The sequence below is a fragment of the Tauraco erythrolophus genome, unplaced genomic scaffold, assembly GCF_009769465.1.
Source record: "Tauraco erythrolophus isolate bTauEry1 unplaced genomic scaffold, bTauEry1.pri scaffold_74_arrow_ctg1, whole genome shotgun sequence".
Taxonomy (NCBI): domain Eukaryota; kingdom Metazoa; phylum Chordata; class Aves; order Musophagiformes; family Musophagidae; genus Tauraco; species Tauraco erythrolophus.
The window spans coordinates 41,741-69,139 of record NW_028238641.1 but is presented as its reverse complement, the minus strand read 5'-3'; the positions used below and the strand labels follow the sequence as shown (position 1 = coordinate 69,139).

At 50.7% G+C, this 27,399-nt stretch overlaps 1 protein-coding gene across 1 annotated transcript; it reads right to left on the bottom strand.

Annotated features, from left to right (window-relative positions):
- Positions 1–702: 702 nt before the first annotated feature.
- Positions 703–23,667, bottom strand: LOC147525758 (A-kinase anchor protein 1, mitochondrial-like). The gene is given in 10 exon segments (XM_086631043.1): positions 703–996; positions 14,472–14,596; positions 15,104–15,171; positions 15,796–15,946; positions 16,634–16,746; positions 16,748–16,809; positions 18,875–19,005; positions 19,573–19,699; positions 21,119–21,252; positions 23,256–23,667. Coding segments are annotated over 10 exon segments (1,617 nt in total).
- Between the last annotated feature and the right edge of the window lie 3,732 nt (positions 23,668–27,399).

Here is a 27,399-nt window from a genome sequence, read left to right as displayed (position 1 = left end):
TGCTCCATGATCTTGCCGGGCACAGAAGTGAGACTGACTGGCCTGTAGTTCTGTGGTGTTCCTTTAAGCTGTCTAGCGGAGAGGAAGATTGCCGGGTTAACAATAGCAGTTGTTTGGAATATGACATCGTTTTGTTCCATCAGGACTGCCTGGTATTTTAACATGCTGCAGGGAGGCAGCCAGTGTCCCCCTTTTTGTTTCACTACTGTGATGACCGTAAGTGGAACAAATACTGTCGTTTTCTGTCCCCAAGTGAGCTTCTGGGCCTCACTCGACTCCAAAGGATTTTTAGGTGAAATCTTTAATAGTTCATGTAAAGATTTACTAATAGTCCGTAATTTGCGATCCACAGACGACGCCACCCGACCATTCCCAGGAACGTACGTAATTTCTGCGTATCCTCAGGGTCTGGAAGCTGACACAGAGCTGCTTTCCTGGCCGTGCTCAGTTGCCGCTGAGTTTTCAAACTCTCAAATCCTGGGTAAATCTCCTGTGGACAGTTTAAGTGGAGAGGATGTGGCAGAATGGAAACCATCTTTGTTGTGGATGCCAAACATCAGAGGTGCAGCTACGTTGCTGACGTGCCCCTGGCCCGGAGATGTGGGGAGTTTTGCCAACGGTTGGGTCAAGATTCTGTTTTCTGCTGGAGTGGGTTTCCATGTGGGCTTAACAAAGGATTGCCTTTCTGCTTGCCGTGGCTCTCTACAGAAGGGCCCTCCTGTTTTTTGGCTTTAGGGGCTCAGCGGAACTGCCACCATCGGCACCCATCAGGCCTGGCCTGGCCCCCTCCACACTGCCCTCCAGCCCCATCACCGACTGGCAGAAGCCGTGGTGGTTGAGCTGTTGGATGAAGGTGCTGAAGCTCTCGGTCTCGAGGAGGCAGTCAGCTTCTGCAGCCGCGTCTGGCCCCATGGTGCAGCATTGCTCTGCAACCAGCAGCTCACACTCAAAGCGCAGCTGCTCGATGAGCAGCCCTTGCTGCGAGCATCCCAGCGGCTGGAGCAGACGCCCAGGCTGTTCACCAGCAGCCACAGCTTAGTTGGGAAGTTGTTCAGCTCGATGAGGGAGGGCAGTCACATCCTCATGATAGTGGAGGGGAAAGGATGCGGCAGCAACCAGTCCAGGACACGGCGGTGAAAGGATGTGTGATGTGGGGAAAAGGGAATTCCGGCAGTGGGAGATGGTGACCACCGACTCACAGACCACCTGCCCTAAACATAGCCCAGACCCAAAAGAAAGGAGCGGCGGAGAGAACTGATCACGCGAAGGAATTTCCATGTAAAGTGAGAGAAAATGAACCAATTGTTTAACATTGACTACGGAAACATGTTATGAACACGCACGGTCGCAGTGCGCAACTAATTTTCTGTCCAGAAGCCAGGTGTCCGTGCCAGGAGGAGATGTCCCCCGTACACCCGGCGCCGCCATAAAGAATGCTGCTTTCTAAAATTCCAAAATGAGTCTTGGAAAGTTCGATTTCAATTGCACTGACTTTTCCGATATTAGTTCTGGCATCCCAGATGGGACTCTCTCTCTGTTCAGCTGCAGGACCTGCTGAGAACAGGACTCCCTTGGGTACCCCCAGGGATTTCTCCAGAGGGACTCCTCGCCTCAATCGGATCACTGCGGGAACAGACAAGGACCATCTTAGAAAAGATATTCTTTTACTCCTTGGGTTGGGGACCAGTCCACTGGGGAGCTCTCTGTAAGCTGTGAGGTAAAACTTGCGCAGGACAGCGTGTACCGGGCAGCTGTCGCCTTAATGGTGTACCCTTAATCGACTGGGATTGCGGGTGCGAGTCCCACTGGAATCGTAAAAAGTCAGTTTTGATTGTGGGTTCAAGTCCCACCGGAATCGGTAAAAGACAATTTCGATTGTGGGTGTGATTCCCACCGGAGTCGGTAACTATCTGGAAGCTGAAATATTACAGACTGAAGCCCGTGTGACTGTTTGTGTGATTCCAGGAGTTGTATTAATTGTTTGTACGGTTGGATACTGTTGTGGCTGTAAAACTCGTTTTTGTCCTGATTGTGTGTGAGTGACTGAGACGTACTCATAGTATGGAGCGAGTGCAGAGTTGTGATCCGCAGTGCTGTTCTCCAGCGAGGGAAACAGCCGGAATTAGATGAAGTGATGGAAAATGAGAATGAATGAGTTATTTTAATGATAATTAGTTATACCTAGGTGGTGTGATTTTAACTTTGGTAACAACAATTTAATTTTTTATTTTTGGTAACAACAGGATTGGGATAAAAATAATCCAGTAAATAACGGGTAACCAACAGAGCGGGGAAATTTTGAAGAAGAGTCCGTTAGGATGTGTCCTGGCACATGGAAAGATATTGGGGGTCCCCTGGGAGGAAACGTAAATAAGAAAACTTTAGTCAAAGACTGTGACCTGTGGTGGCTGTTCTATAAATTAAAAGATGAGGAAAAATGGCTGAATAATAATATTTATAATAGAATAATACTTACACTCCTTACTTACACTCCTTACTTACTTACACTACTTACTTACACTCCCTACTCTCACACATAATGCTTATACTACTTGTAATGGAATTGTAATACTTCATTGCAATTGATGCTGTTTCTCAGAAGAAATTCTAAATGAAATGAGCTGGTATATGCTGCTATTTTTTTCACTTTAAGAAATCATCCTGAGTGGCAGAAGGAATGTGCTATAAATTTGCCCCCCTCCCCTTGTTTTGGCATTAGAACAGAATTAAAAGAAGGATCTGGGAAGCACTCCAGAATGAGTCCGGGAAAGTTCAGTTCCAATTGCACCGACTTGTCGGGTCTCGCTGTCACCGACAGCCGGGACAGAAACTCCCCGACGGAGTTTCTATGCTATGTGCCTTAGCATAGTCGCCAGGAGGATCTGCTCCATGATCTTGCCAGGCACAGAGGTGAGACTGACTGGCCTGTGGTTCCCTGGGTCGTTTTTCCCCTTTTTTAAAGATGGGGGCTATATTTCCCCTTTCCCAGTCATTGGGAACTTCACCAGACTGCCACGACTTCTGAAATATGATGGATAGTGGCTTAGCAACTTCATCTGCCAGTTCCCTCAAGACCCACAGATGCACCTCATCAGGTCCCATGGACTTGTGCACCTTCAGGTTCTGTAGATGGTCTCGGACCTGATCATCCATAAACAGAGTCCAATCTGGATCCTTCAGGGGAACATCTTCCAAATTTTGCAGGTAACAAGGTTGCTGGATTGAAAGTAGAAGATGTTTTTAGTGTTACATCATTTTGTTCAACTAACAAAGCGTGGTACTGAAGTGGTCTCCTTGGGAATAGCCAATGATGTCCTTTTAGTTCCAGGGCTGCCAGTACTGCGTGTGAACAAATACAGTGATTTTTTTGTCCCCTAGTTTATTTTCAGTCTTCTTGGACCAATAACACTGTGGCAGCAACTGCTCGAAGGCACGCAGGCCGTGCCTTGCTTGCTTCATCCGTTTGTTTTGAGAAATACACTACAGGTCTTTTCCAGTCCTCCAATGTCTGAGTCAAAATTTTCAAAGCCACTGGTAATCTTTCACGTCAGTCTTAAGGCAGGAGCTTTCACTGAAGTCTTTATTTCATCAGAGCCTTTCTGGCACTCTGGTGTCCGCTCCAGGGCTGCTCCCGGACCTTTTATGGCCTCATACAAAGATTTCGCCATCAGTCCAAAATTTGGTATCCACAACCTGCACCGTCCTGCCATTCCCTAAAATCTCCTTAATTCTCTCTTGAACTGGGGGGAGGGGGGGGATGTGGCAGTACAACATATTGCCTTCTTTTGTTCAGTTCCCAGCTTTTCTCCTTTCCAGCTTTCCACTTTCCAGCTTTCCTCTCTTCGATATGTAACCGTCTTTTGTATCACCTGTGCCTTTTTCTTAGACAACCGGTACCCTGCCAGTCCCAGAAAATTAGTCAACTGGTAGTTGCTTCTTTACACTGTGGTTCTGTATCTGTTCCCGGAACTATATTGTAAAAGATTCATAGCAGAATTCTTACCTTGCCAGTGTTCCAGTTCTTTAGCTAATACATTACTGGACAAGGTCGGTCTATTCTGGAATCCTTGTGATAGTGCCGTCCAACAAAGCTGTGTTTTTCACCCAGTGGTTGGGCTTTCCCATTCGAAAGGAAACAACTGTTGACTTTCTGTCCAGATTTTAGGTTCTAACCCCAGCCACACTTCTAATTTCATAGGGCATTGCTTTTTTTTTGTTTATACTGGTCTGGCATCAGGGTTCAGTTCCACTTTCACAGGCCCTGCAGCCCTTGCCTTCCCGGGTACCTTCATAGCCCAGGTCTCTAGGATGGGTCTGGGTGCTTTAAGAGTGGTCTGGGGGCTCTAGGATAGGCCTGCGGGAGTGTAGAATGGGTCTGGAAGGATGTGCGGTTCTCTAGGATGGGTCTGGGAGATGTAAGAGGGGTCTGGGACCTCTAGGATAGGCCTGGGGGGTGTAGAATGGGTCTGAGGGAATCTGGGGGTTTCTAGGATGGGTCTGAGGGCTCTAGGATGCGTCTAAGGGCTCTAGCAGGTGTCTTGAGGGGTGTAGGATGGGCCTGGGGGGTTGCAGAATGGGTCCGAGGGGATTTGGGGGTCTCTAGGATGGGTCTGGAGTCTCTAGGAGGGGTCAGAATGGCTATAGAATGGGTCTGGGGGGATCTGGAGGTCTCTAGGATGCCTCTGGGGGTTTTAGAGGGGTCTGGGGTCTGTAGGATGGGCCTGGGGGGTTGTAGAAGGGGTGTGGGGTGATCTGGGGGTCTGTAGGATGGGTCTGTGGGCTCTAGGAGGGGTCTGAGAGCTGTAAGAGCGCTCTGCAGGCTCTAGGATTGGCCTGGAGGGATGTAGAATAAGTCTGGGGTGATCTGGGAGGCTGTAGGAGGGGTCTGGGGAAGTGTAGAATGGATCTCGAAGGATGTGGGGGTCTCTAGAATGGGTCTGGGAGCTGTAGGAGGGATCTGATAGCTTTAGGATAGGCCTCGGTGAGTGTAGAATGGATCTGAGGAAATCTGGGGCTTTCTAGGATGTGTCTAGGGCTCTAGGATAGGTCTCAAGGCTCTAGGATGGGTCTGGAAGGGTGTAGAATGGATCTGGGAGGATGTGGAAGTCTCTAGGATGGGTCTGGGGGCTCTAGGAGGGGTCTGAGAGTTCTAGGAGGGGACCTGAGGAGTGTAGAATGGGTCTTGCAAGATCTGGTGGTCCCTAGAAGGGGTCTGGGGGCTCTAGGAGGGGTCTGGGGGCTCTAGGAGGGTTCCTTATGATGGGTCTGGGGGCTCTAGGAGGGTTCCTTGTGATGGGTCTGGGGGCTTGTCGGAGGGATGCGGGGGCTCTAGGATAGGCCTGGGCAATTGTATAATTGGTCTGGGGGGATCTGGAGGTGTGTAGGAGGGACCTGAGGGTGTCTAGGAGGGACTTGGGGGGAATCTCAGGGTCTGTGTGATGAATCTCGAGCCTCTAGGAGGGGTCTGGGCACTCTAGGAGGGCTGTGGCAGTATGTGGGGGTCTCTAGGATGGGTTTGGAAGCTTTAAGAGTGGTCTTTGGGCTCTAGGATAGGCCTGGAAGGTTGTAGAACGGGTCTGGGAGGACCTGGGGGTTTCTAGGATGGGTCTAGGGGCTCTATGATGGGTCTGGCAGGGTGTAAAATGGGTCTGGGGTCATCTGGAGGTCTCTAGGATAGGTCTGGGGGCTCTAAGATAGGCCCGAGAGGGTGTAGAATGCTTCTGGATGGATGTGTGGGTCTCTAGGATGGGTCTGCAGGCTGTAGGATAGGTCTGGGGGGTGTAGAATAAGTCTGGGGTGATCTGGGGGGCTCTAGGATGGGTCTGGGGCTCTAGGAGGGGTCTGGGGGAGCATAGGAGGGGTCTGCGGGGATGTGGAGGTCTCTGGGATAAGTCTGGAGGCTTTAAGAGTGGTCCGGGGGCTCTAGGATAAGCCTGGAAGTTGTAGAATGGGTCTGGGGGGATCTGGGAGTCTCTAGGATGGGTCTGGGGTCTCTAGGAGTGGTCTGGAGGCTCTAGGATTGGCCTTGGAAGGTGTAGAATGGGTGTGGGGGGATCTGGGGCTCTCTAGGATGGGCAGGGGACTGTAGGAGTGGTCTGGGATGTCTAGGAAGGATCTGGGCACTCTAGGATTGGCATTGAGGGGTGTAGAATGGGTGTAGGGGGACCTGGGGGTCTGTAAAATGGGTCTGGGGGCTGAAGAATGGGCCTGAGGGGGTTTAGAATGGGCCGGAGGGTCTCTAGGATAGATCTAGAACCTCTAAGAGGGGTCTGAGGACTCTAGGATAGGCCTGGGAGGGGTCTAGAATAGGTCTGGTAGGATCTGGGGGTCTCTAGGATGGGTCTGAGGGCTGTGGGAGGGGTCTGGGGGCTCTATGATAGGCTAGTGGGGGAGTAGAATGGGTCGGGGGGGATCTGGGGGTCTCTAGGATGTATCTGGCAGCTGTAGGAGGGTTCTCGAAGCTCTAGGATAGGCCTAGACGGGTGCAGAATGGGTGTGGGGGGACCTTGTGGTCTCTAGGATGGGTCTGGGGGCTCTAGGATAGGCCTGGAAAGGTGTAGAATTGGTCTGAGGAGATCCGGGGTCTCTAGGAGGGGTCTAGGTTCTCTAGGAGGGGTCTGGGGGCTCTAGGAGGGATCTCAATGGGTATAGAATAAGTCTGGGGGATCTGGGGGTCTCTAGGTGGGTCTGGGGGCTCTAGGATGGGTCTGGGGGCTCTAGCAGGGGTCTCGAGGAGTGTAGAATGGGTCTTGCAGGATCTGGTGATCTCTAGGAGCTCTAGGAGGGGTCTGGAGGCTCTTGGAGGAGCCTGGGGTGATCTGGGGATCTTTAGGATGGGTCTGGGGGCTGTAGGAGGGGTGTGCAGACTCTAGGATAGGCCTGGGGGGTTGTATAATTGGTCTGGGGGGATCTGGGGGTCTCTAGAATGTATTTGGGGGCTTTCAGAGTGGTCTGGGGGCTCTAGGATAGCCTGGGCTGGGTGTAGAATGGGTCTGGCAGGAATTGTGTATCTCTAAGATGGGTCAGGGGGCTCTATGAGGGGTCTCGGGGCTCTAGAATAGGCTTGGGAGGGTGTAGAATGGGTCTGGGAAGATCTAGGGTTGTCTAGGATGCGTCTGAGGGCTGTAAGAGGGGTCTGGAGGCTGTAGGAAGGGTCTGTGAGTGTGTAGAATGAGTGTCGGGGAATCTGGGGTCTCTATAATAGGTCTGCGATTTCTAGGAGGGGTCTGAAAGGGTGTAGAATAAGTCTGGGGGGGAGCTGGGGGTCTCTAGGAGGGATTGGGGGGCTCTAGGAGGGGTCTGGGGGCTCTAGGAGGGGTCTCTAGGATGGGTTTGGAAGTCTTAAGAGTGGTCTGGGGGCTCTGGGAAAGGCCTGGAATGTTGTAGAATGGGTCCAGGGGGATCTGGGGGTGTCTAGGATGGGTCTGCGGGCTCTAGGTGGGGTCTGGGGTCTCTAAGAGGGGTCTGGGGCTCTAGGAGGGGTCTAGGGGCTCTAGGATAGGCTTGGGGGGTTGCAGAATCAGTCAAGGTGGGATCTGGGAGTCTCTAGGAAAGGTCTGGGGGCACCAGGATGGGTCTGGGGGCTATAGGATGTGTCTAGATAAGTGTAGAATGGGTCTGTGGGGATCTGGGGTTCTCTAGGCTAGGTCTGGGGGCTCTAGGAGAGATCTAGGGGCTCCAGGATAGGCCCGGATGGGTGTAGAATGGGTCTTGGAGGATCTGGGAGTCTCTAAGATCAGTGTGGTACTCTAGGAGGGTTCTGTAGGATGGGCCTGGGGGGTTGTAGAATGGGTCTGGGGGGATCTGTGGGTCTCCAGGCTGGTCGTGGGGCTGTAGGAGAGGTCTGGGGAGGTGTAGTACAGGTCTCTGGGGGAGTGTAGGACGGATGTGGCAAATAACCGAAATTGGTGAAAATTGGAGAAATACAGCTTTGCAAAGTTTAGCTCAAAGGCTGCAATATTAGAGCAGCTTTGAAACACAGTTGCTGCTCCCAGGACGGTCACGGCCTGCTGGACACAGCTGCTGCTCCCAGGAACAATCAAGGCCCACACAACATCCTTGAAACGGGGAGCAGAGCGGTACGGAGGGACCACGGCTCACCCTGTTACCAGGGATGAGGGAGCGCCTGGTGACAGACAAATCGCAACCGCTGCCTTGGCAGTAATGGCGGGTTAGCCACTAAATCACACCTCCACCCCTCACCAGAGAAATTTTCACCAATCCTAATGAAGTGATGTATGACTAGAGTCACTCGAGCTCCACCTAAAAGTAAAGAAATAATATAAAATGGAAAAAGAACAAAGAGGATGCTAGGGAGAACCTCCCCCCCATCGGAACGTCCAGGATCAGTCGACGGGCTGAACCTCTCTTCTCCCCCCATAGGGACGCCTGTTGGGTCAGAGCTCTGTGTTCTGCGCGCTTAGTTACTAACACCTTGCAGCTATTTAGTGTTATCACTGATCAGTAATAGTTTTATATTATCACTGCAGTATTTTAATTAAAGTTACTTTCGTAGTCAGTCACTATCAGCAGCTATCCTTGAACCTGTATTCTGTCACGAGTAAAATTATATATATACATATGTTTCCGGAAACTTTTGAATTATTATAAGGAGTTGGCCCATAGTACTACTAGTGACGGTCCCTAACAAGTGGGCGAATCACCCTCTGATTCACCAAACTGCCAAGGGAAGGCAGGGGGAGTCGGACCCAAGGGTCTCACCTGACTTGGGACACTGATAGACTGGTCTTTTGACCTCAAAACGTGACAGACGGGTCTTGGATGGGAGAGTAGAATGGGTCCCGGGGGGGTGGTGTAGGATGGGTCTCAAGGGGGATTGTAGTCCAGGTCTCGGGGAAGGTGTAGTATGGGTCTCGGGGAGTGTAGAACAGATCTCAAGGCGGGGTGTAGGACGCGACTCAGTGCGGGGTGTAGGACGGGTGTCGTGGAGAGTGTAGGATGGGTATGGGAGAGTGTAGGAAAGGTCTTGGTGGATCTGGGGGGTGTAGGACAGGTCTCGGGGAGGTGTAGGATGGGTCTGCGGGGATGTAGGACAGGGTCTGCAGGGGTGTGGATGTCTCTAGGATAAATCCAGGGACTTTAAGAGTGGTCTGGGGGCTCTAGGCTAGGCTTCAGGGGTGTAGAATGGGTCTGGGCGGATCTTGGAGTCTCTAGGAGGGGTCTGGTGGCTCTAAGAGCGGTCTGGAGGGGTGTAGAATGGGTCTGGGAGCATCTGGAGGTCTATAGGACGGGTCTGTGGGGGGAGTAGGACAGGTCTCGGGGGTGTAGGACGGGGCTCGGGGGGAGGCGTGTACTATGTGTCTGCGGGGGGTGTAGGGCGGGTCTGCGGGGGGTGCAGGTTAGCACAGGATCAGCTCTTTGAACTTCCCATTCCAAAGATGAGGCATAACAGAACAATAATAGTAAAGGCTTTTGGAAACTCTCTTGAATCGCAAACTTTTATTAGCCATGCTTAGGTCTAAGTAGTTTGAATCTGCCTCAAGGGACCACTTCTTTATCCCACTTGATGAAGTACACTTCGTGCTTGCCTCCAAGCCATTCTTTTGTTAAGATGTTGCACAGTTCTGCTTCATAATACCCTGTGTGTTTCCCTACAGTAGATAACACTAACAAGCCACAGCGCCAGCGACGTCTCTTTGCAGCCCCCTCCTGTATTGGCTCTCTTTAGAGAGCAGGTGTATTTATAACTTCTACCATTCTGACATTTCCAGCTTTGCTTGCCAGGACTGGCTTGTTTCTTTTCTCCCAGTAGATTAGTTTGCGTTCTTCAGGATTAAAAGGGTTTAGAAAGCAATGGGGAGTTGGCAGGAAGAACACGAGCTGTTTAGAAATGTCAAAAATTGTCAAACCAGCAGCCGTGTGGGGGACAGCAGCACTTTCCAATCGGTCTGCGCCAGAAATAGCATCCCTAAGAAAGGGCCAGGGTGCACCACGGAGATGGTAATAAAACCGTCTTCTGTTCTGAGCCGAGAAGGAAAGGAGATTTTCTCACTCCTTGAGACAGCCGAGGCCCAATAAGCCAGGCGGCAGAGCTTACAACATAATAAAGAGCCAGCCTTACTAAAACAGCTCCACAGAGTGTCTGGAGGGGAGGCCAGATGGAGCAGGATCAGACGGCTCCTAGCCGTGTGTTTCTTTCCATTCATTTGGTTTATTCTTTTTACTCTCCCACCTTCCTCTTTTCCTCTGCTGTTTTTGGCTCTGCTTTCAGAAAGCGTGCGAGACTGGCTCATAATGTTATAAACTGTGATACTTTTCTCCCGTGGCAGAGTGGTATTGCTTGGTGTGGCACAACAAACAGCAGTGGTGTCTTGATGAGCCTCAGAGTTGGTCTCTTGGCACTTACACTTCAGGTATAAATTCTTCATAGCGGTGCATTGAACCCCCTGCCTCTCCTGTGCGGCGTGTGTTGGTTGTGGCTCTTTTGCAGGCAATAAACTGGGCGCAGAATAGCTTGTGGTTCAGCATGAGTATGGCTCAGGGGGAAAGGCAGAGGAGGGAAGAAAACCAGTGAAGGAGCCATGAAGGTCCCTAGAAAGCCAAATGTGCATCTTGATTTCTTTTCTCACTGAGGCTTAACCAGATCCTTTGCTTTCCCAGACCTTGTTCCTCACAGCTCTGATGGAAACGGGCCATTTCTGCCTGACAGTCTCATCCTACTGCCAACAATTTTTGTTTGTCACTCACTCCAGCACTCCACTAGTTCACCCTTTGCCTAGGGACAGTTATGCTACAGGAGAGGGTGATGCATTTGGAGGACTAAGTCTTGTTTATGTTTAATCTGCAATTTAGGGTCACCTGTTCCAGGGATCGGACAGAAGTGCTGCCTCAAACTTCTGCTCTGAAAGCTGTTCCCGTTTCTTGCTTTTTACCAAAATCACAACTCAGTCCAGGTTTTTAGAAGTTGTTTTATTCTCCTTTGGGTAAGTGCCATCTGTACTCAGCATATAATTTTTAGCCTGATAAGGGTTTGGAAATAGTTTGCTTCACATTTTTAGCATCTATTAGGGAGAGAGGTGATTTCTCAGTCACGTTGGATAGAATAGGGACTGTTGCTTGACTGGTTGATTTTGGGGAAGCTTGGCTATTAGACTATGAATTTTTATCATATCTTTCCTGAGGAAAAGGCTGATAACTGTCTGTGAAAATGTCATGATTTGCAAACACTTTCCTTGACTAGAAAGTGGTCAGCCAAATGCGGTACTGTCAGATACTGTTCTGCAATATCATAGCAACACTGCCTTGGATCCTCAGCTTAACAAAATGCAGTCCCAATTCCCGTGGAGATTTACACACCTGCTTAATCTTGCCATCGAGTTAAAGTATACTAGACTAAGGGCATGAAGCTAAATCCTTGTAAGCTGTTGCAGGATCAGAGCACAAGAATGAACCTATATATTTAAAAAAAAAAAATTTGGCAGTATAAGAACATATTCCCAGACTCTAGATGAGCCTGAGAAAAAAGTAATGAAACAGAAAAATCATATTTTCTTAGAAGATCCATTGTCCTAGTGCAAACCAAAAGACACTACTCTCTAAAACAGACATTTCTGCGTGGTTCAAACCTATGATCAATCAAGTCAGTCAGTGGAGAATCCGTAAAGCAAGAACAGAAATAAAGACTGCTGAATGGCTTAATTTCGATCTGTGTTACAGAAAGTCCTGGAAGAGTTGGCATTTTAAGTCTCCAAGATGATAAACCATGCCTAATTACTAACACTTAAAGTGCGTTCTTTTTCCATCACTTATGAGATATTGTAGTAAACTAGATTCTACAGTATGATCTTTAGGTTCTTTCAACACATTAAGGAAAATACACCAAATGTCTGCATTGCAAGATAACTATGTGTCTAGGGCTCCCTGTGGAGGAACTGCTTTGATGTGCCAGGAGTTGAAGCAGAACTCCTGAACAAGCACTTTAAATGTCCATGCCTCTTACTTTCCTCTGGAGCTTTAATTCAATAGCTTCAAAACTAACCCCCTTCCTCACTTAACACACTGTGCTGTCACTCATTCCTTCCCTTTCTCACGAGTGTATTTGGACTCCTTTCTAAACTCTCATGTCTGCTCCTGAAGTGCGACATGAGTCCAGGAAGCAGCTCGGGGAAGTAGAGATGGGTCACAAGGAGGTGGTGTAGATGGGGCAGCTTCAGAAGATTACAGCCTCCTTGAGGGATATGACATAGAGCCGCTCCAAGGCTGATGCCTCTGTCCTAGGACTCTGTTCATGCAGTGCTGGGAAAAGACATGAATTGCATGGATTTTTGCAAGTAAAGGTGGTAGCTCTGTGCACTTTGCATTTTATTGTCTCAGGTTCTGCCTTTTACTGCTGCCTAACGCGGAGTGACTTAAATCTCCAGGAACTGGCTATAGGTTGGGAAAGAGAGCTGTCTGGTGAGTGGGAAGGCTCCCTTTTTCCCATGGAGGTGCTCAGTGGAGAGAAGCTGCGTTTCATTGCTCCCTTTGTCAGACCGCAGGCTGCGCTCCCAGGTGTCGGGGTCCCGTGGTGATTTCATGTGCAGTGCAAAAATTACTGTCGTGTTCGTTACTTGATTGCTAGTGTGGCCTGGACTGATGGCTTCCTATACAGCCTCATAGAATCATAGAATCACAGAATGGTTTGGGTTGGAAGGGACCTCAAAGATCATCTAGTTCCAACCCCCTGCCGTGGGCAGGGACACCCTCCACTACACCAGGTTGCTCAAAGCCTCATCCAACCTGGCCTTGAACACTGCCAGGGATGGGGCAGCCACAGCTTCTCTGGGCAGCCTGTCCCAGTGCCTCACCACCGGAGGCAGTGTACCCTGTATATGTGTATTTTCTTGGCCGTGATGATGTTCGGGCATTAGCAGGTTCTGTTCACAGCCTCTCTGAACCATCCTGTAGACTGCTTTCATGCAGGCTGTAGTCTGACGGTGTTGTAGGCTTCACGACAGGAAAAAATACTTCCACTGCACACCACGTAGGACGGCGGAGGTTTAAAACCGCCCGATGGATTTCAGAGGGGCACGACGCTCCTTGCGTTACCTGGAAAAAGCCAACACAAAGGTCCCTCCTTTCTCCAACCCAGCCCCGGACTGAAAGCGTGCAGAAGCGCCTCGCTGACCCTTGTTGTTTCGTCCAAGACCTGCCCTTCCCAACCCGGGATGGGGAGTGTTATCGCGACAGCGCGCCCGTCCCTCCCCCGGCCGGGGCGCACCGCAGGCGGGTGGGGGGTGTCGGTTCGTCCCTGGATGGCGGCACCGCACTAGATGGCAGCAACGCCGCAGCTTTATGGAGCAGCTTCTGGGCAGGCTTCCCTCCCCCAGACCGCTCCTGTCTGCAACAGCAAGGTAAAAACGAAAAAACAAGAAATCCAGCAAAATCCTTCTGCTGGACGTGGCTCGAAGAGAAAAGCTGTGACATGCTGAATCCTGCACAGCGTCGTCACCTCCCTCCGTAGTGTCTCTATACGCGTGTGGGTACGTATGTAGCCACGTGTGAATGTGATCATGTGTGTGTGTTTCTGCCCAGGCTTTTCTTACAGAAAAGGGACAGTCAGAGCTGGGCCGGGCCACCTCCCAGCTTGCAGGCTCCCCGATGTCCCTCCCCACTGGTGGCTCCCCAGTGTCCCTCCCCGCTGGTGGCTCCAGTGTCCCTTAGCACAAGCTTCTGTGCGGGAATGGCTGATGCTCTCCTCCCTTACAAAGCTGTAGGAACCAGTCAGCCAGGAACGGGCTACATCATTGCCTGCTCTGCTGATGCCTTTTGTGGTAGGAATACTTGGTAAAGGAAGACAACTGTTTAGTTGGAAGGTGCTATAATTTGGTGGTGATTTTCTTTCTCAGAAACTCCCCAGACAGTTTCCTGGACCAGTTCAGAGTCTGGCACAGCTGCAGTCAATTTCTGCTGTTGCAGGATGGCTCAGCTAGTTAATAAATATCGTGCCATACATTTCAGTGAGCCCAGGACTAAACATCGCATCAGTGTAAGAGAATGTCACTTTTCCTGTCAGCTGCTGACCATGTCCTCCTCCCCACTGTGGCCAGTTGCATATGGTGAGTGTGATGCCCTGAACCTTCTGCAGCAGACAGGCACAGGAGAAACACAGAAGTTTAAGAGAAAAATGCTCTTGGGTTTACTTGGCTGTGGTACTTGTCCTTGTGGGGCAGTATAAGGGCTGGAGGTTGGGCATGGCAGGAAGGAAAGCCAGAAAAAGAATTCCTCTTACCGAGTCTATTGTCTTTTAATCTGATAGCTGCAGTAGTGACAGTGCACGTTTATTTGGCTGGGTACATACACAGAGAAACATAAAGCCCTTTTTCATAAGGGAAGGGCATTGTATGTGTGACTTTGTTGTATGAGTACATGTGTGAGCGGGGTTCTTGCACACACCACTCGTTTCCGAGTCCTCTATTAGACTGTTCAGCTGAAAATAATTTGTGGCCTCAGACTAAGTGCATGGTACTCACTGGTGTCAGTGCTTGTTTAGGGGTCAGAACTAAAGAAGTGCTTGCTTCTTGCTCCTGCAGCCGCCCCTCCCACACCCAGAAGGGCAGCGTTTCAGACCCCAATACAGCGTGCATCTCTAGCGCCACTGAAAAAGAAAGGGGAAAAAAAAAGCAAACCAGAAAGCATTTCTAGGCAGTGACTGACATTCTCCCAATGACTGGAGGGGAGTCTTTGAATACAGAACTGCACACCTGTCATTTTCATAAGAAAACGTCAGATACTTGTCTAGCAGAATAAAACTAAGTTTGCATTTCCAGCTACTCCAGGACAGCAGAAGGCAGAGTAGTTGCAGCTACTTCACCTGCACCCTGCCAGTCCTGCCAACTTGCTGTATAGGAGAGGAATTCATTCTCTTCTCCACGCAGGGAAAAGCCTGGACATTTATCAGCTTTCCCCTGCAGTCGGACAGGTTATGCCACGCCAGCACATTTAGAAGAATGAAAAACTATTTTTTCAATCCTTGCTCTAGTCACATCAGAGGCTGCGTTTGCAGCAGGAGGGAGAAGGTTTAGACAGAATCACTGCTTGCACACAGCTGGCATCCACCGAAAGCTGCCGGAGGAGTGCCAACGGCACGTCGAGAGCCCGTTACCTGGAAGTGGCACCACGTTGTCTAGTAAAACTTCTGCTCCTTGGAAAGGCAGCGATAAAAAGTCAGTCCTTAAAGAGAAGAGAATCAATCAGAATAAAAACGTGGCTTTAAGTTACTCCCATATTCTTTCAGGTGACATTGATTAATCAATTGTTCTAACAGGAATTCAGTTTAAAATTGATGACAGTCAAAAAAAGAAATCAGACTATTCTCCCAGCAATCTGAGCAGCAACAATAAATTGTCTCATTAGCGTGCCAAGTTGCATTGGGCTCCAAGCAAAAGTCACCTCCATCATGGAGGCTGGACTGCTTGTCTCCCCCCTCCGGGGCCCAACTGAGTATTTACTGGGCTCCTGTAAGAAAACCCTCATCCAAGACGGTTCTCCCGGCCAATGCAGCTGGGGCAGAGAAGCTGAATCTTATTCCTGGCTAATCAATTCACTCTGCTTTGAGTTCTGCCACACTGAAGTGGCAGAAGTTGCCATTTCCTCTCTCCTCCCCTTGAAAAACAGCCTTGCAGGAGCTTGCTGTGCTCCCAGGGAATCCACAGCCACTGCGCAGGCAAACCTTTCTACCATCTCCTGCTTCAGCTGAGGGAAAAAAAATCCTATAAGCAATTCAAACGACAAGGATGCCTCTGATGAAGATTCAGCCCAGACGTGGCCTCAGGCCATAGAAGAGGAGCTACACACCTGATTTGTCTGAGCACGTCCACCTTCACTTTGTCGTATCCTCCATAGTCCACGTATCTGACCTCCACTTCACTGGTCTCTTCGAAGTAGCTGATAATTTGAGCCCGTAACCATGCCCCATCCAGGCCTGGAGCCGCGCAGATAATGCCAACTGCAAAACAGAAGAGCACAGAGAAGAAGGCTCAGTGTAAGTGGATATCCAGAAATCAGCACTTGAGGCATCAGTAGTGCTGCACAGTGATCTACTGAGAATCAACAGCATTTCTTCTGCTGCGTCCATCTTCTCCCACCACCACCCACACCCCCGTCAGACCAGCCCTGCAGTGGGACACAGGAGAGGGGAGTTTACTCTCCAGTCTGTCTGCCAGCACCGTGCTGTTCTGCCCAGGTATGCTCTTCTCCCTCCAGCCTTTGGTTGCCAATCGCGAGGTCTGTTTCCAAAAAGGAAATTACGCGCCAACAACCCTTCCACGTGATGCACCCTCCACTTCACACCACGTGCAGATGGAGACACTGCGGAGATCTGGGAGCAGTTCTACACTTTGTCAGCAAAAATACACCAGATGCCAACTTGGTTAGAAATAACCTGAGGTGGACTTCTGAGTTTCAACCTGCAACCAAGTGGCTGGGGAGGTGCTCCAGGGATGAGTGGGCTAAGGAAGAGCAGAGCGACACCTGTACTATGGCAGCAGCTTAAAAAAAGATGAAATGACAAGTGAGCTGTCACGTTCTTATCCACTGGGAAACCTGCCAGGCTTAACTCAGGGGCATCAGGCTTTCACATCATCCTATAAGTTGTTCCTCAACTGAACCATTTGTGAACAAACAAGTTACTTGCCTTGTACTGGAGTTGGCAGGGTTGGAAGTCCAGGCTGAGAATAGCAGGCATACATCTGCTGGTCCAGGCTACGCAGGCCATGGAAAGTGGGGTGCCTGTGCTGCTGCAGAAACGTGTCCTGCATCAACTTGGTTTGCCACGACCACCTCTACAGCGACTCCATCTGGGAGGAACAGCTGCCATGTGGAGGAAAGAAACTCTCATTAGTGTTCACTGCAACACAAGCTTCGTTCACAGCAACTCCATGTTGCACCTGCAGCTCCTGAACAACCATGGGTGGAAAAGCCCGGGCACTCTGGTATTTCACTTCCAAAGGCTGCTCCGGATCAAGAGCTGAAAGCTACTCCCTGTTACTCCATCCTGTTCCAAAGGAAACCAGACTTGGGCTAGGGCTCGTCCACAAAAGGCCTACTGGCACAGAGCGGCTGTAAGACTTATTCACCCAAGAGATCAGTGAGCAGAGTCAGAAACGATGCAGGTCAAGTCACGCTGTGCAATCAACACAGTGCAGCTTGCCAGGATCCCCTGCCCACAGGGGTTTTAGACACCAAGGTCATCTTCACAGGGATTGGCCAAGATTCATCACAGAGGTCTCCTTTTCAAAGGCATTTGCCCTGGCTGCCAGAGAGGGCAATACATCTCAAACACCTTTAATTTCCCAGCATAAGTTCACCTCTCCAGAACAAAGTCTATCTTCAGATCCATGGAGGCAGCTTTGTGCACAGTTACTTTAGAATTCTGGAGGCCCAATGTAAGCAAAAAAATGCTTTTAGGCATCCATATAGCAAAAGAAGCATAAAAGCTCTTCTGGGAAACACTGACATAAAAGCCTCCTTTAAGTGTAATTAAATACTATAATGAAAAAACCATTCTGAGACGACCAGTTTCAGGATTTATGGACAATATCAGTAATGGCAGCGGATTAGTGCAGCGTTTCCACCTCCCAGCAAGTGGCCCTTAAGCAGAGGGGGCAGACAACCAGCTCAGCTCCAGACAAGTGTGATTCCCGTAGGCCAACCTCTAGTCCGTAGGTAAAAGCCTACCAGGCCAGACACGCAGCTCCATGAGATTAATGGAGTCTGGAGAAACATTCTGCTACAGTCCAAGGGCAATCATGAGAGGCTTCAGGGCCTTGGGCCAACTGGTTAAGGGGTCAGGAGCACGAGTTGTGTTCTCCTCTATCCTTCCTGTTGCAGGGAACGATGAGGGAAGAAAGAGGAAGAGCCAGCAAATCAACACGTTGTTTTGATCTGCTGGAGGGAAGGAAGGCTCTACAGAGGGATCTGGACAGGCTGGATTGATGTGCTGATGCCAGGTGTATGGGATTCAATGAGGCCAAATGCCAGCTCCTGCACTTGGGTCACAAGCACCCCATGCAACACTACAGGCTTGGGGAAGAGCGGCTGGAAAGCTGCCTGGCAGCAAAGGGCCAACCACATCCTGGCTTGTATCAGCAATAGTGTGGCCAGCAGGACCAGAGACGTGATCATCCCCCTGTACCTACCTGGCACTGGTGAGGCCGCACTTCAAATACTGTGTTCAGTTTTGGACCACTCACTGGTGGTGCTGGAGCGTGTCCAGAGAAGGGCTACAAAGCTGGTGAAGGGTCTGGAGCACACGTGTTATGGGGAGTGGCTGAGGGAACTGGGGGTGTTCAGCCTGGAGAAAAGGGGCTGAGGGGAGACCATATCACTCTCTACAACTACCCAAAAGGGAGTTGTACCGAGGTGGGTCTCAGCCTCTTCTCCTGAGTAAGAAGCAATAGGACGAGAGGAAATGGTCTCAAGCTGCACCAGGGAAGATTTACATTGCATATTAGGAAAAATTTCTTCACCAAAAGGGTTGTCAAGCATTGGGACAGGCTGCCCAGGGAAGTGGTTCAGTCACTATCCTGAAGGTATTTAAGAGACATGTAGATGTGGCACTTGGGGACGCGGTTTCGTGGTGGACTTGGCAGTGTTAGGTTAATGGCTGGGCTCGATCTTACAGGTCTTTTCCAACCTAAATGCTTCTACCATTCTACATTTCTCAGCTCAGGCAGAATCGAAACTGTCGTGGAAGAACAGGTAGATAAATCTGATCCGTAACAGTTACATAAGCTGGACAACAGATAGCGACACCAAATCAAACTGCTTTTGAAGGCATCTGTGAACCAGCCACGTGGACAGAGCATACCATGACAGCAGTGACCCACAACAGCCTTCTGCCCCGACATCAGCAGAGCAGCAAGCTGGGACTTACCCAGGCAGTCATAAGAAGGGAATGAAGTCTCAGTGGTGATGGTGGAGGTACAGCGTAGATGTTGGTGAGACAAAGCTGTTTGAACTTCTTGCCGATCAGGCTCAGTACCTTTTCGACTTGCTGCGTGGAGCCTGGAAGACAAAAATCCCCCAGAAAGTCTGTAGCACAGATATGCTGAGGACACCCTCACTCAGCTTGTGAAGCAATAGAGCTACCAGAAGCCTTCGGCGCTACATCAACAATTCCCGTTTTAACAGATTGGCCGTGTAACCTGGTATCAGACCAACATGAGCAGCTCCGACTGTGAGGCCTCAGTTTCAACAGCTTTAGCCTCCAGTATGAAGCCAATTCACTGGCAGGTATTTTTCAGCCACAGTTAATCTAACATCCTTCACAGTCCACGTTTGCTGATAGACATCCCAGAGCTCCTCCTTCGAGCCTGAAGTGACCCTGCAAAAGGTGCTGGTTAAGGCACAGCAGCCAAAGACAGTAAAATGCATTCTCGCCTCTAGAAGAGAGGGTTCCCACGCCAAGGCACAGGCGACTTGGCATCTACCTCTGCTGTGACAGCACTGAGCAGAAACGTTGTGTAAAGCACTGGACTCTCGAAGCCACCACATCTGTTTACATTCCTTGCCCACCTAATCAAGGGCCCCGAGCTACGTATTAGACCATCAACAAAGAGACATCCCACTTACCTTCGATGCGGCAGACTTGGGAGTCACGGAAAGAAGGCAGCTTGGCGACATAAATTTTGGCACCAGACGCTTGCCTCAGGCCGTTCATAAATCTTCCTCGTTTGCCGATCAAGCGGCCAACTAATTCCTGTGCGAAAGGGACAGGAGAGCAACAGTCAGGAAGAGAAACACGGACCAACCACCGCTGTTCCCTGTGGCTTCTTTCAGCCACGTTCCCAGCTCCCCTAGCACAGGGCCAGGCAGGATAAACGTAAGGCAACGCTGGAGCCGCGCAGAGCCCAGCTGCTCCGTGGTATGTCGAGGCACACACAGCTCAGCCAGCACAGCTCACTTGGACAGATCCCGCTTCGTGTCTTGGACGGCAACACAAAGACACGGTGGGAGAAAACCGGGCCTGGTAAAGGCTACTGTCTTCCTACAGCCCAGCAAGGTCACGTCCTCTCCCAGTCTCACATCACTTTGTTTTGTTTTGTTTTGTTTTGTTTTAAAAAAGCATGCTAGATGCATTTTGATTCAAATACAAAATACAAGGTTTTCGCAATTTTTAAACAAGCCAATTAGGTCAGAAAGGGAGCAGAGAAATTCACAAGAGTAAACCAGGCCATCATGCCCATTAGACTACAGAGGCCCTGGGCGGCTGTGCCAGGTGAGGAAGAGACATCTGTGCAAGCCCTGTCCCTTCTACTCCTCCACTGGCACCTGCCGCCACTTACTGTCGGAGACCAGGCACCAGGGCAGCAGTGTTGGGCCACGGTCAGTGTGGATAATCCTGCACAATGCCAAGTTAACTACTTTAAGAAAAGCCACAGCCTGTCTTCACTAACCACTGAAACCTATTTTTCTGCTGCAGAACTGCTTCCTTAGCCTGTGTTTTACTCATCCACTGAAATGCACGTTCATGTGTCTCACTGGGCTGGCAGCAGCCAGGCTCTGGAGGCAGCACGCTTATCCTGCCGGGAGCTGCTGGCTCACGTTCCTGGCTGGCAGCATTCGGGTCTGCTGAGAAGCAGAACTGCAAGAGCGATGCTGTGCAGGACAGCCACAGGTGATTTGGCACATACAAAGTGGGGAAGAAGGTATGAACATCGTCTTAAAAACCCACACTCTTAACCCAAGAGAAAGCTCGCTATAGAGACAGACACAGCAGCTCCACAGAACAGCTCAGATGAGCATTCAGCTTGCGAGGAAGGGTTTGGACAGGCAGTTGAAGCATAACCCTTCCACACGGCAGAAAGAAAAAAAATTCATCACCTGCTCTCAATAATTGTGTGCCCTCACAGCCTTCTGAATGCTTTCAAAGCATCAGACTAACGGATTGGAGTGGAAGAGTCCAACAACCAACATTACCCCGGGCGTAGCCCTGACATGCCTCTTGTTTACAGTTGTGTGCTGGCTCTTCACTCTTGTTGAGTCCTAATAGGACAAATCCTTGTTGATTTGTCATTGATCTCCCTGGGATGGTGTTGAGCCAGCACCACACTGGAAGAGCCAGAAGATGGCTAGGTAGGGCAGGGCAGGACACACAAGCAGGCCAGCGGCTGGTTACCTTTGGGACCTTGATTTCCCAGATAACGACGTCAGACTTGTTGGATTCTCCTCCCAGCTTAGAGTTCTGACGAGTCACTGTCTTCCTCATGGCACAGCCGCTGTCCACGAAACCCATGCAATTTACATGCGAACCTACAAGACAGGCACAAGTGTCAGCGTTCAGACAACCCACACAATTCAGCTACCAGACACAAGGCCATGAAAATACAACATTTCATAGAGAGGTTCCATCAAGTTCTTCCAATGCATTCAGTTGGGATGTTCCTGTACCAGGTTGTCCAGTATTTCAGAAAGGGTGAAGCCCCGTCACGCATAGCCATATGAAAGTTTCCTCTTAGTGCTGGAGAAAAACCTGCACACCTCTGGGAACGCAACAGAAGGAGGCCCGAGTTCAGCAGGAGCCCTTCAAACACAGTGACACCTTACACAGCAGCAGAGACAAGGCACTCTGAGCCAAAGTCACCAGCTGAACGAGAGCTCTGCTCACATCCACGCTGAGCTGCTGCGCGGCATTTTGCATTTCCCCACCGCTTAAGCAGGGCTCTTCGCTGGTTGTTCAGCATGCAGGGAGGGACGTGCAACCTGTTCGTCTGCTCTTGGCACTGATGGCACGTTCCTGCCCCAAAAAGGGTTGCACAGGGACCCGAGTGCCAGCTGTGCCCACTACTAGCTGTGGTTAGGGATTGCCACCCTCCCAACCTGGTCATGTGCTTGAAGAAACAAGGTGCCAGAGCTGAGCTACGTTTTGTTCCCAAAACCAGTTGATGCCAGGAATAGTTCTACTGGGGAGGGGGACAAACTCAAAAAGTTTCCTCCTGGTCAGATCCCAGATACAGTCAGTGTATCCTTCCTCCAGATTAACATGCAGAAGCATGAAGATACTCACTTGCAAGTATTCAGACCCTACAGTGCGAGACCGAAGGGAAAAATGAACACAGCAGCTGCTTCACATTTGCCTCATCTTCACCACTAACACAGCACAGATGCCTGGAACGTCCAAGCAGCTGTTTGCCATAGACTTCCTAGACAAGGATGAGGATTTAAGTCTCTCAGCCTGGCTGTGAAGGCCAGCTGTAGGACCTGTTATCCAACATAGCCACATTATCCACTTGACCTGCTCCATCCCCTCTCCCTGCCCTTCAGCTGTCTCAGTGCAGAGCTTTTGGCCCTTGTCGTCACCAGGCTGTAGGACACACTCTTGGACCTTCTTGTCACACTGGCATTCACACAATGGCAAACCCATTTTCTTCCTGTGGTTACCCTCACTAGTGAAAACGTTTTGTGGGTTTAATTCTTAATTGTTGGCAAACTCAATCCCCAAGTCTCACAACAAGCAGTTTCGCAACTACTTTGTAGCAATCACAAAAGACACCCCATCATTAAGGGCTGTTGGCACCACAGGATCCTATAAAGGATTTTAACATCCATCCCCAAGGTCACACAGGTCAACGTTTGCTCAGACAGCTCTGTATTGTGCCAGGCACACATCAGCCAGGATGGAGAAGGCAAAAGCTACACAGAGACAGATGGGGGAACGCCATGAAAGTTGCTCCCTGTTGAGATTTCTTGGCATGCATCAACCCTTCCAAGCAAAAAGGCTTCAGGGAATTGGTCTGCAACCAACTGATTTTATCACAATGCATCAGAACCCTTCCCTGGTTCACCCAGCAGCATCTCAGAAACCTGCCTGGCAGCTGCCTTTCAGCAGCAGCCCATAAACACAGAGAAGAACCCAGTGCTTCCTAGAGGCTGCCTGAAATGGGGCAGAAACCATTTGTATCAGCAGGTCTCAAAGCAGCAAGGTGCTCGACAGCCTGGCCCACGTCCAGACACGCTCCATTCCACTGGGCAACTCAGGCACAGGCTGAGCTTTAGGTAACGAGCTCTGTGCTGGGAGGGGAGCTGCCGCTTCACCCCTTTGCAGCATACCCTGGAGATCGCCCAGCAAACACTGGATCCTGCAGAGATGGGAATTCTGAGAGCAAACGCATCCCCAACTGCACGAGGGCGAAACATTCATCTACCAGGACGTTACACATGAAGAGGATTTATCTGAACGTGTTCTGAAGCAGAAGGGTTACAACACAAAATGCTTGTTCATCATGTTTTTGGAGGAGGATTTTCAAATCCCTTACCGTCTGAGCGATCTCCACCCACTCCTGCTGCCCTGCTACACTCCTGGTGCAAGCCTGGACCATCCTCTTTCAGTATGCCATTGCTGTATGGCACTTCGCTGCCTCCAGACAGCTTCAGAGCAGGAGGATTTTCACTTGGTGCTGAGCTCTGCTCAGCAGATGTGTCTTGAGCTGCAGATGTGCTCAGTGAGTCCGAATGCTGGCCTGAAGCGATGGACAGCACTGTGTTTTGCAATAGGTCCTCCACGTTTTTCCCACCTTCGGATGCACATGGGCTGTGCTCGGAGTCCTCCGTAACCAAAGGCAATTCTTGCAGTGACTCTCCATGGTTTTCCACAGGAGTCTGATCAACTACTTGGGACTCACGGCAGACACGGTTCTTCATCCGACAGTCTTGTTGTGTCAGGGTCATCGATGCCGATGGCAGTCTTTGAGGAACACTTGCTTCTGTTTTGGGTGACAAATCATTTTCTGGGACTTCTTCCTGTTGCTGCTCTTCAATGCCTACTGTAGCTTGCTCATCAGGAGAGCTTGTAGGGTTTTTTCTGCGGGAATACACCCACCAGCAGCCAAGGAGTGCCAGCACTCCAGGGACAGTGCATGGGATGATATTACATAAGCGTGAAGACATTTTTAGAGCCTCAGCAACTATATCTAGAAGGAGAAGCAGAAACCACATTAAAATGGTCACAGGGAAGATAAGAGGGAGGCTGAAGTTTCATAAATGCCTTGAGGTATTTCTATTAGCAGGAACAGGCTTGTTTTCCAGCCGCTCTTGAGATTCACATTTCTGCTCTGCCTGCAGACCACAGCACGAGATCTTACCCAAGACGAGGGATATCTGGGCATTTCTCACTGCTTAGCCATCAATCTCACCTTACCTCCCTCACCTTGACACTTAAAACAATTTCATCTTCCTTCTCCTGCCTCACCTTTGCGGGTCAGAACTACACAAAGGGACAGCATCCAGCACCGCACGTGTCTCCGGCCTCGGGCTGGGGTCACAGCACCGCTGTACCACCAGCATTCCCAGACCCAGACTCCACACGCTGCAGGTCTCCCCAGGTCTCTGCCTGAAAGGCGGCGTCACACTGCCCAGAGTCTCACAGGGTGACAACACACACTTCTCTCAACCACAACAACTGCCGCAAGGTGAAGTGCTTTGCAAACGTTCCCATCGGAGCGTTGCTGGTGTGCGGGCACGCGGCAGAGCTCTGCAGCCCAGCAGGAGCTGAGCAGCAACACGCAGCTACTCCACGGACCTTATGCACCCAGTGCAGGAGCTCCGAAACAAACAGCAACCACGGCCTGATGAAGCAAGTGTCTCCCAATACCCAGAAGTCTCTCTAAAAGATTTCACAGCAGTGAAGGTGGGAAATACGCTATAGCACCCTTATAATGGCAGTATGTGCCCAGCAAAAGCAGCCTGGGTAGAGACTTAGGAACCCAGCTCCAGAGCTCGCTCTGCATCTAAATGGCCGACACTGACAGCCGCTACCGCTCTGGCTTTCCAGCGCTGAACGCTGTCTCTTTTACTCCAGACAGAGTGTGAACCCTTCCCCTCCGGACACCGCCGAGACTCCATCCCAGGCACGCTGCGCCGTTCAAAGCCTCGCCTGGGCTGCACAAGGCAGGGCTGACGGGCCTTTCCTTTCCCTCAAGGAAAGCCTACAGCTGGAACACGGAGCTGAGCAGTTACCCGCATCCCCAAAACTGCCTCGCTGCAAAGCTCGTACAGTTTATATTTTCTGTGAGCAGGAATTAAAGCAAAACACCACGTGTCTGACAATGCTTACACACAGCAGACTCCTCTTCAAACAGGCCTCAAGACTTCCCAACGAGCAACAGAAATAGAGATTGTTTTCAGGAGATAGCAAAGTCCCAGAAATGGGAATCACCGACAGAGTATTATCTAATTCCTCTTTAGAAGCATAATATTTCTTAGGCAGCAGAAGACAATCAAGTCAGTCTGTCAACTATGCTTAGTCTGTCTCCAGAGGAAAAACAAGAGAGAGCAAGTGTTTGATCACAGCTTCCAAATACAACTCTCCTTCGGGGCCTCGATTTTCACCAGGAGCTGGTTACGTTCTAGCTGAAGGACAAAAACACGCATCCCTCAGGCTCAAACTGGGCATCCGAGCCTCAGATAATTTAATATTCACTCCAGATTTCTCACCTCCTCCAGTCGCACCCGCCCATCCCACAGGAGCAAACACACGACTCGATCCAAGCTGGCTCGGGCTCCGGCCGGGCTTTATACGGTCAGGTGAGGATGAGCTTTTGGTTCACAGTGACATCTGAGATTTGGAATTAGAAAAACAACAAACCTCTGCAATAATTTGGATGTTTGGGTTTTGGAACTCGGTAAACGGAAAGGGCCTGTACATTCTGAAGACAAAAGGTTCACATTTGTGCTCTACGGCACAACGGCTCCCCGTGAGCCACTGCGAGTGCTCATCTGCTGCCTGCCGAAGCTGCTATAATTAATGCAGAACCACCCTACAAGCTGTCTCGCAGGCGTGCCACAGACTCCAGGTAGCTCACATAGCTCACATAGCCCATTTCCAGCAAGCTCTCCTGATTAAACAGCCCCATTACCACACCATTCCCTATTAAGTTGCACCAACAGCACAAACAGCCCCACGCAGCTCTGCAGCGCGGGAAGGGGCAGCACAGAGGGACGGGCCTGTCCCAAAGCCCGGCAGACCAAACAGCTCCGAGAGTCGTTTTAAACTTTAATGCCATTGAAGATAAAGACCTTCACTCCTCTGTGATGTTTAGATCGGTGGAGACTGGTGGGCTGGCTGACTGCTCCCTGCGAAGCTCGTTTAACTTCATGTTTCTAATTCGACTGCTTTTATCAGGAGCTGCATTGCTCTGTCAGTGGTTGTGATAAATGGGAATTCCACATCCTTCCACCAACGAAAAGGGGTAAAAGGCAGGGGCTCTGCACGAGATGCCAGACGACACGCTAAAGGCCTGGGTGGGCTAGGGGACACCCACACCAACGGACATCTCCTTGCATAAACATGATAGGAAGACTTCGGTGGCCCGTTTTGGTACGGTGGTCACAACGTCGCTTTGGATGTGACGTCTGGAAGCCGGCTGGTTTTTAACCCGCTCAACCAAAGGGCTGTAAGACGTAGCACATAATTCTCTTTCATTTCCTCCACAGGAGAGGCCCTAAAGCCCACATCCGTGTTCCAACACGTGTAAGAGCGACAAAACCCTCCCTCCATTGCCAATCTGACAGCCAGGTCAGGACTGCAGGGGCAATGGGATCATTTAAACACGCAGAGGGAAGAAAGCGTGGGATTTTCCTGCCAGTAGAACAGAAAACAGCATCTCGTCACATCAGACGGCCAGGAACATGGCCAAGCCGGAGGGAGCCCGCCCCTGCAGCCCTGGCACTCTCCGGGCAGGAGGAGCCAGCTGAGGACACACAGCATCTCCAGAGGCTTCGGGCTGGATACCGTCAGCTCACAAAAGCCAGAACCAGCGTGAATCGCCAGACGCCCCAGCGCCGTTTCCCAGCACGCAGGGCCCCACGCAGCCCCGCACCAAAATGGGGCATTGACCACCTCTCCAGGAAGCCTCTTCCAGGGTTTGACCACCCTCTTGGTAAAGATATGTTTCCTCACATCAAGTCTGAACCTCCCCTGACCAGTGCAGGTTTAAGCCATTCCCACATGTCCTGGCATTGGGTACCAGGCAGGAGAGGTCAGCACCTCCCTCTCCACGTCCCCTCCTCAGGAAGCTGGAGAGAACAATCAGGTCACCCCTCAGCCTCCTTCTCTCCAAACCAGTCAAAACTCGTGTCCTAAGCTGCTCCTCAGTGGCCATGCCTTCCAGCCCCTTCCCCAGTTTTGGTGCTTTCCTTGGGACACGTTCAAGTCCCTCAACATCCCCTCTGTTATGGGGCCCAGAACTGCACACAATGCCCAAGGAGAGGCTGCACCAGCGCTAAATACAGTGGGACAATCCCCTCTTTAGACGGGCTGGTTGTGCTGTGTCTGACGCACCCCGGGATGGGGTTTGCCCTCTCGGCTGCCCGGGCACACCGCTGGCTCACTTGAGCTGCTGCCGACCAGCACCCCCCGATCCCTTTCTGCAGGGCTGCTCTCCAGCCACTCCTCTCCCAACT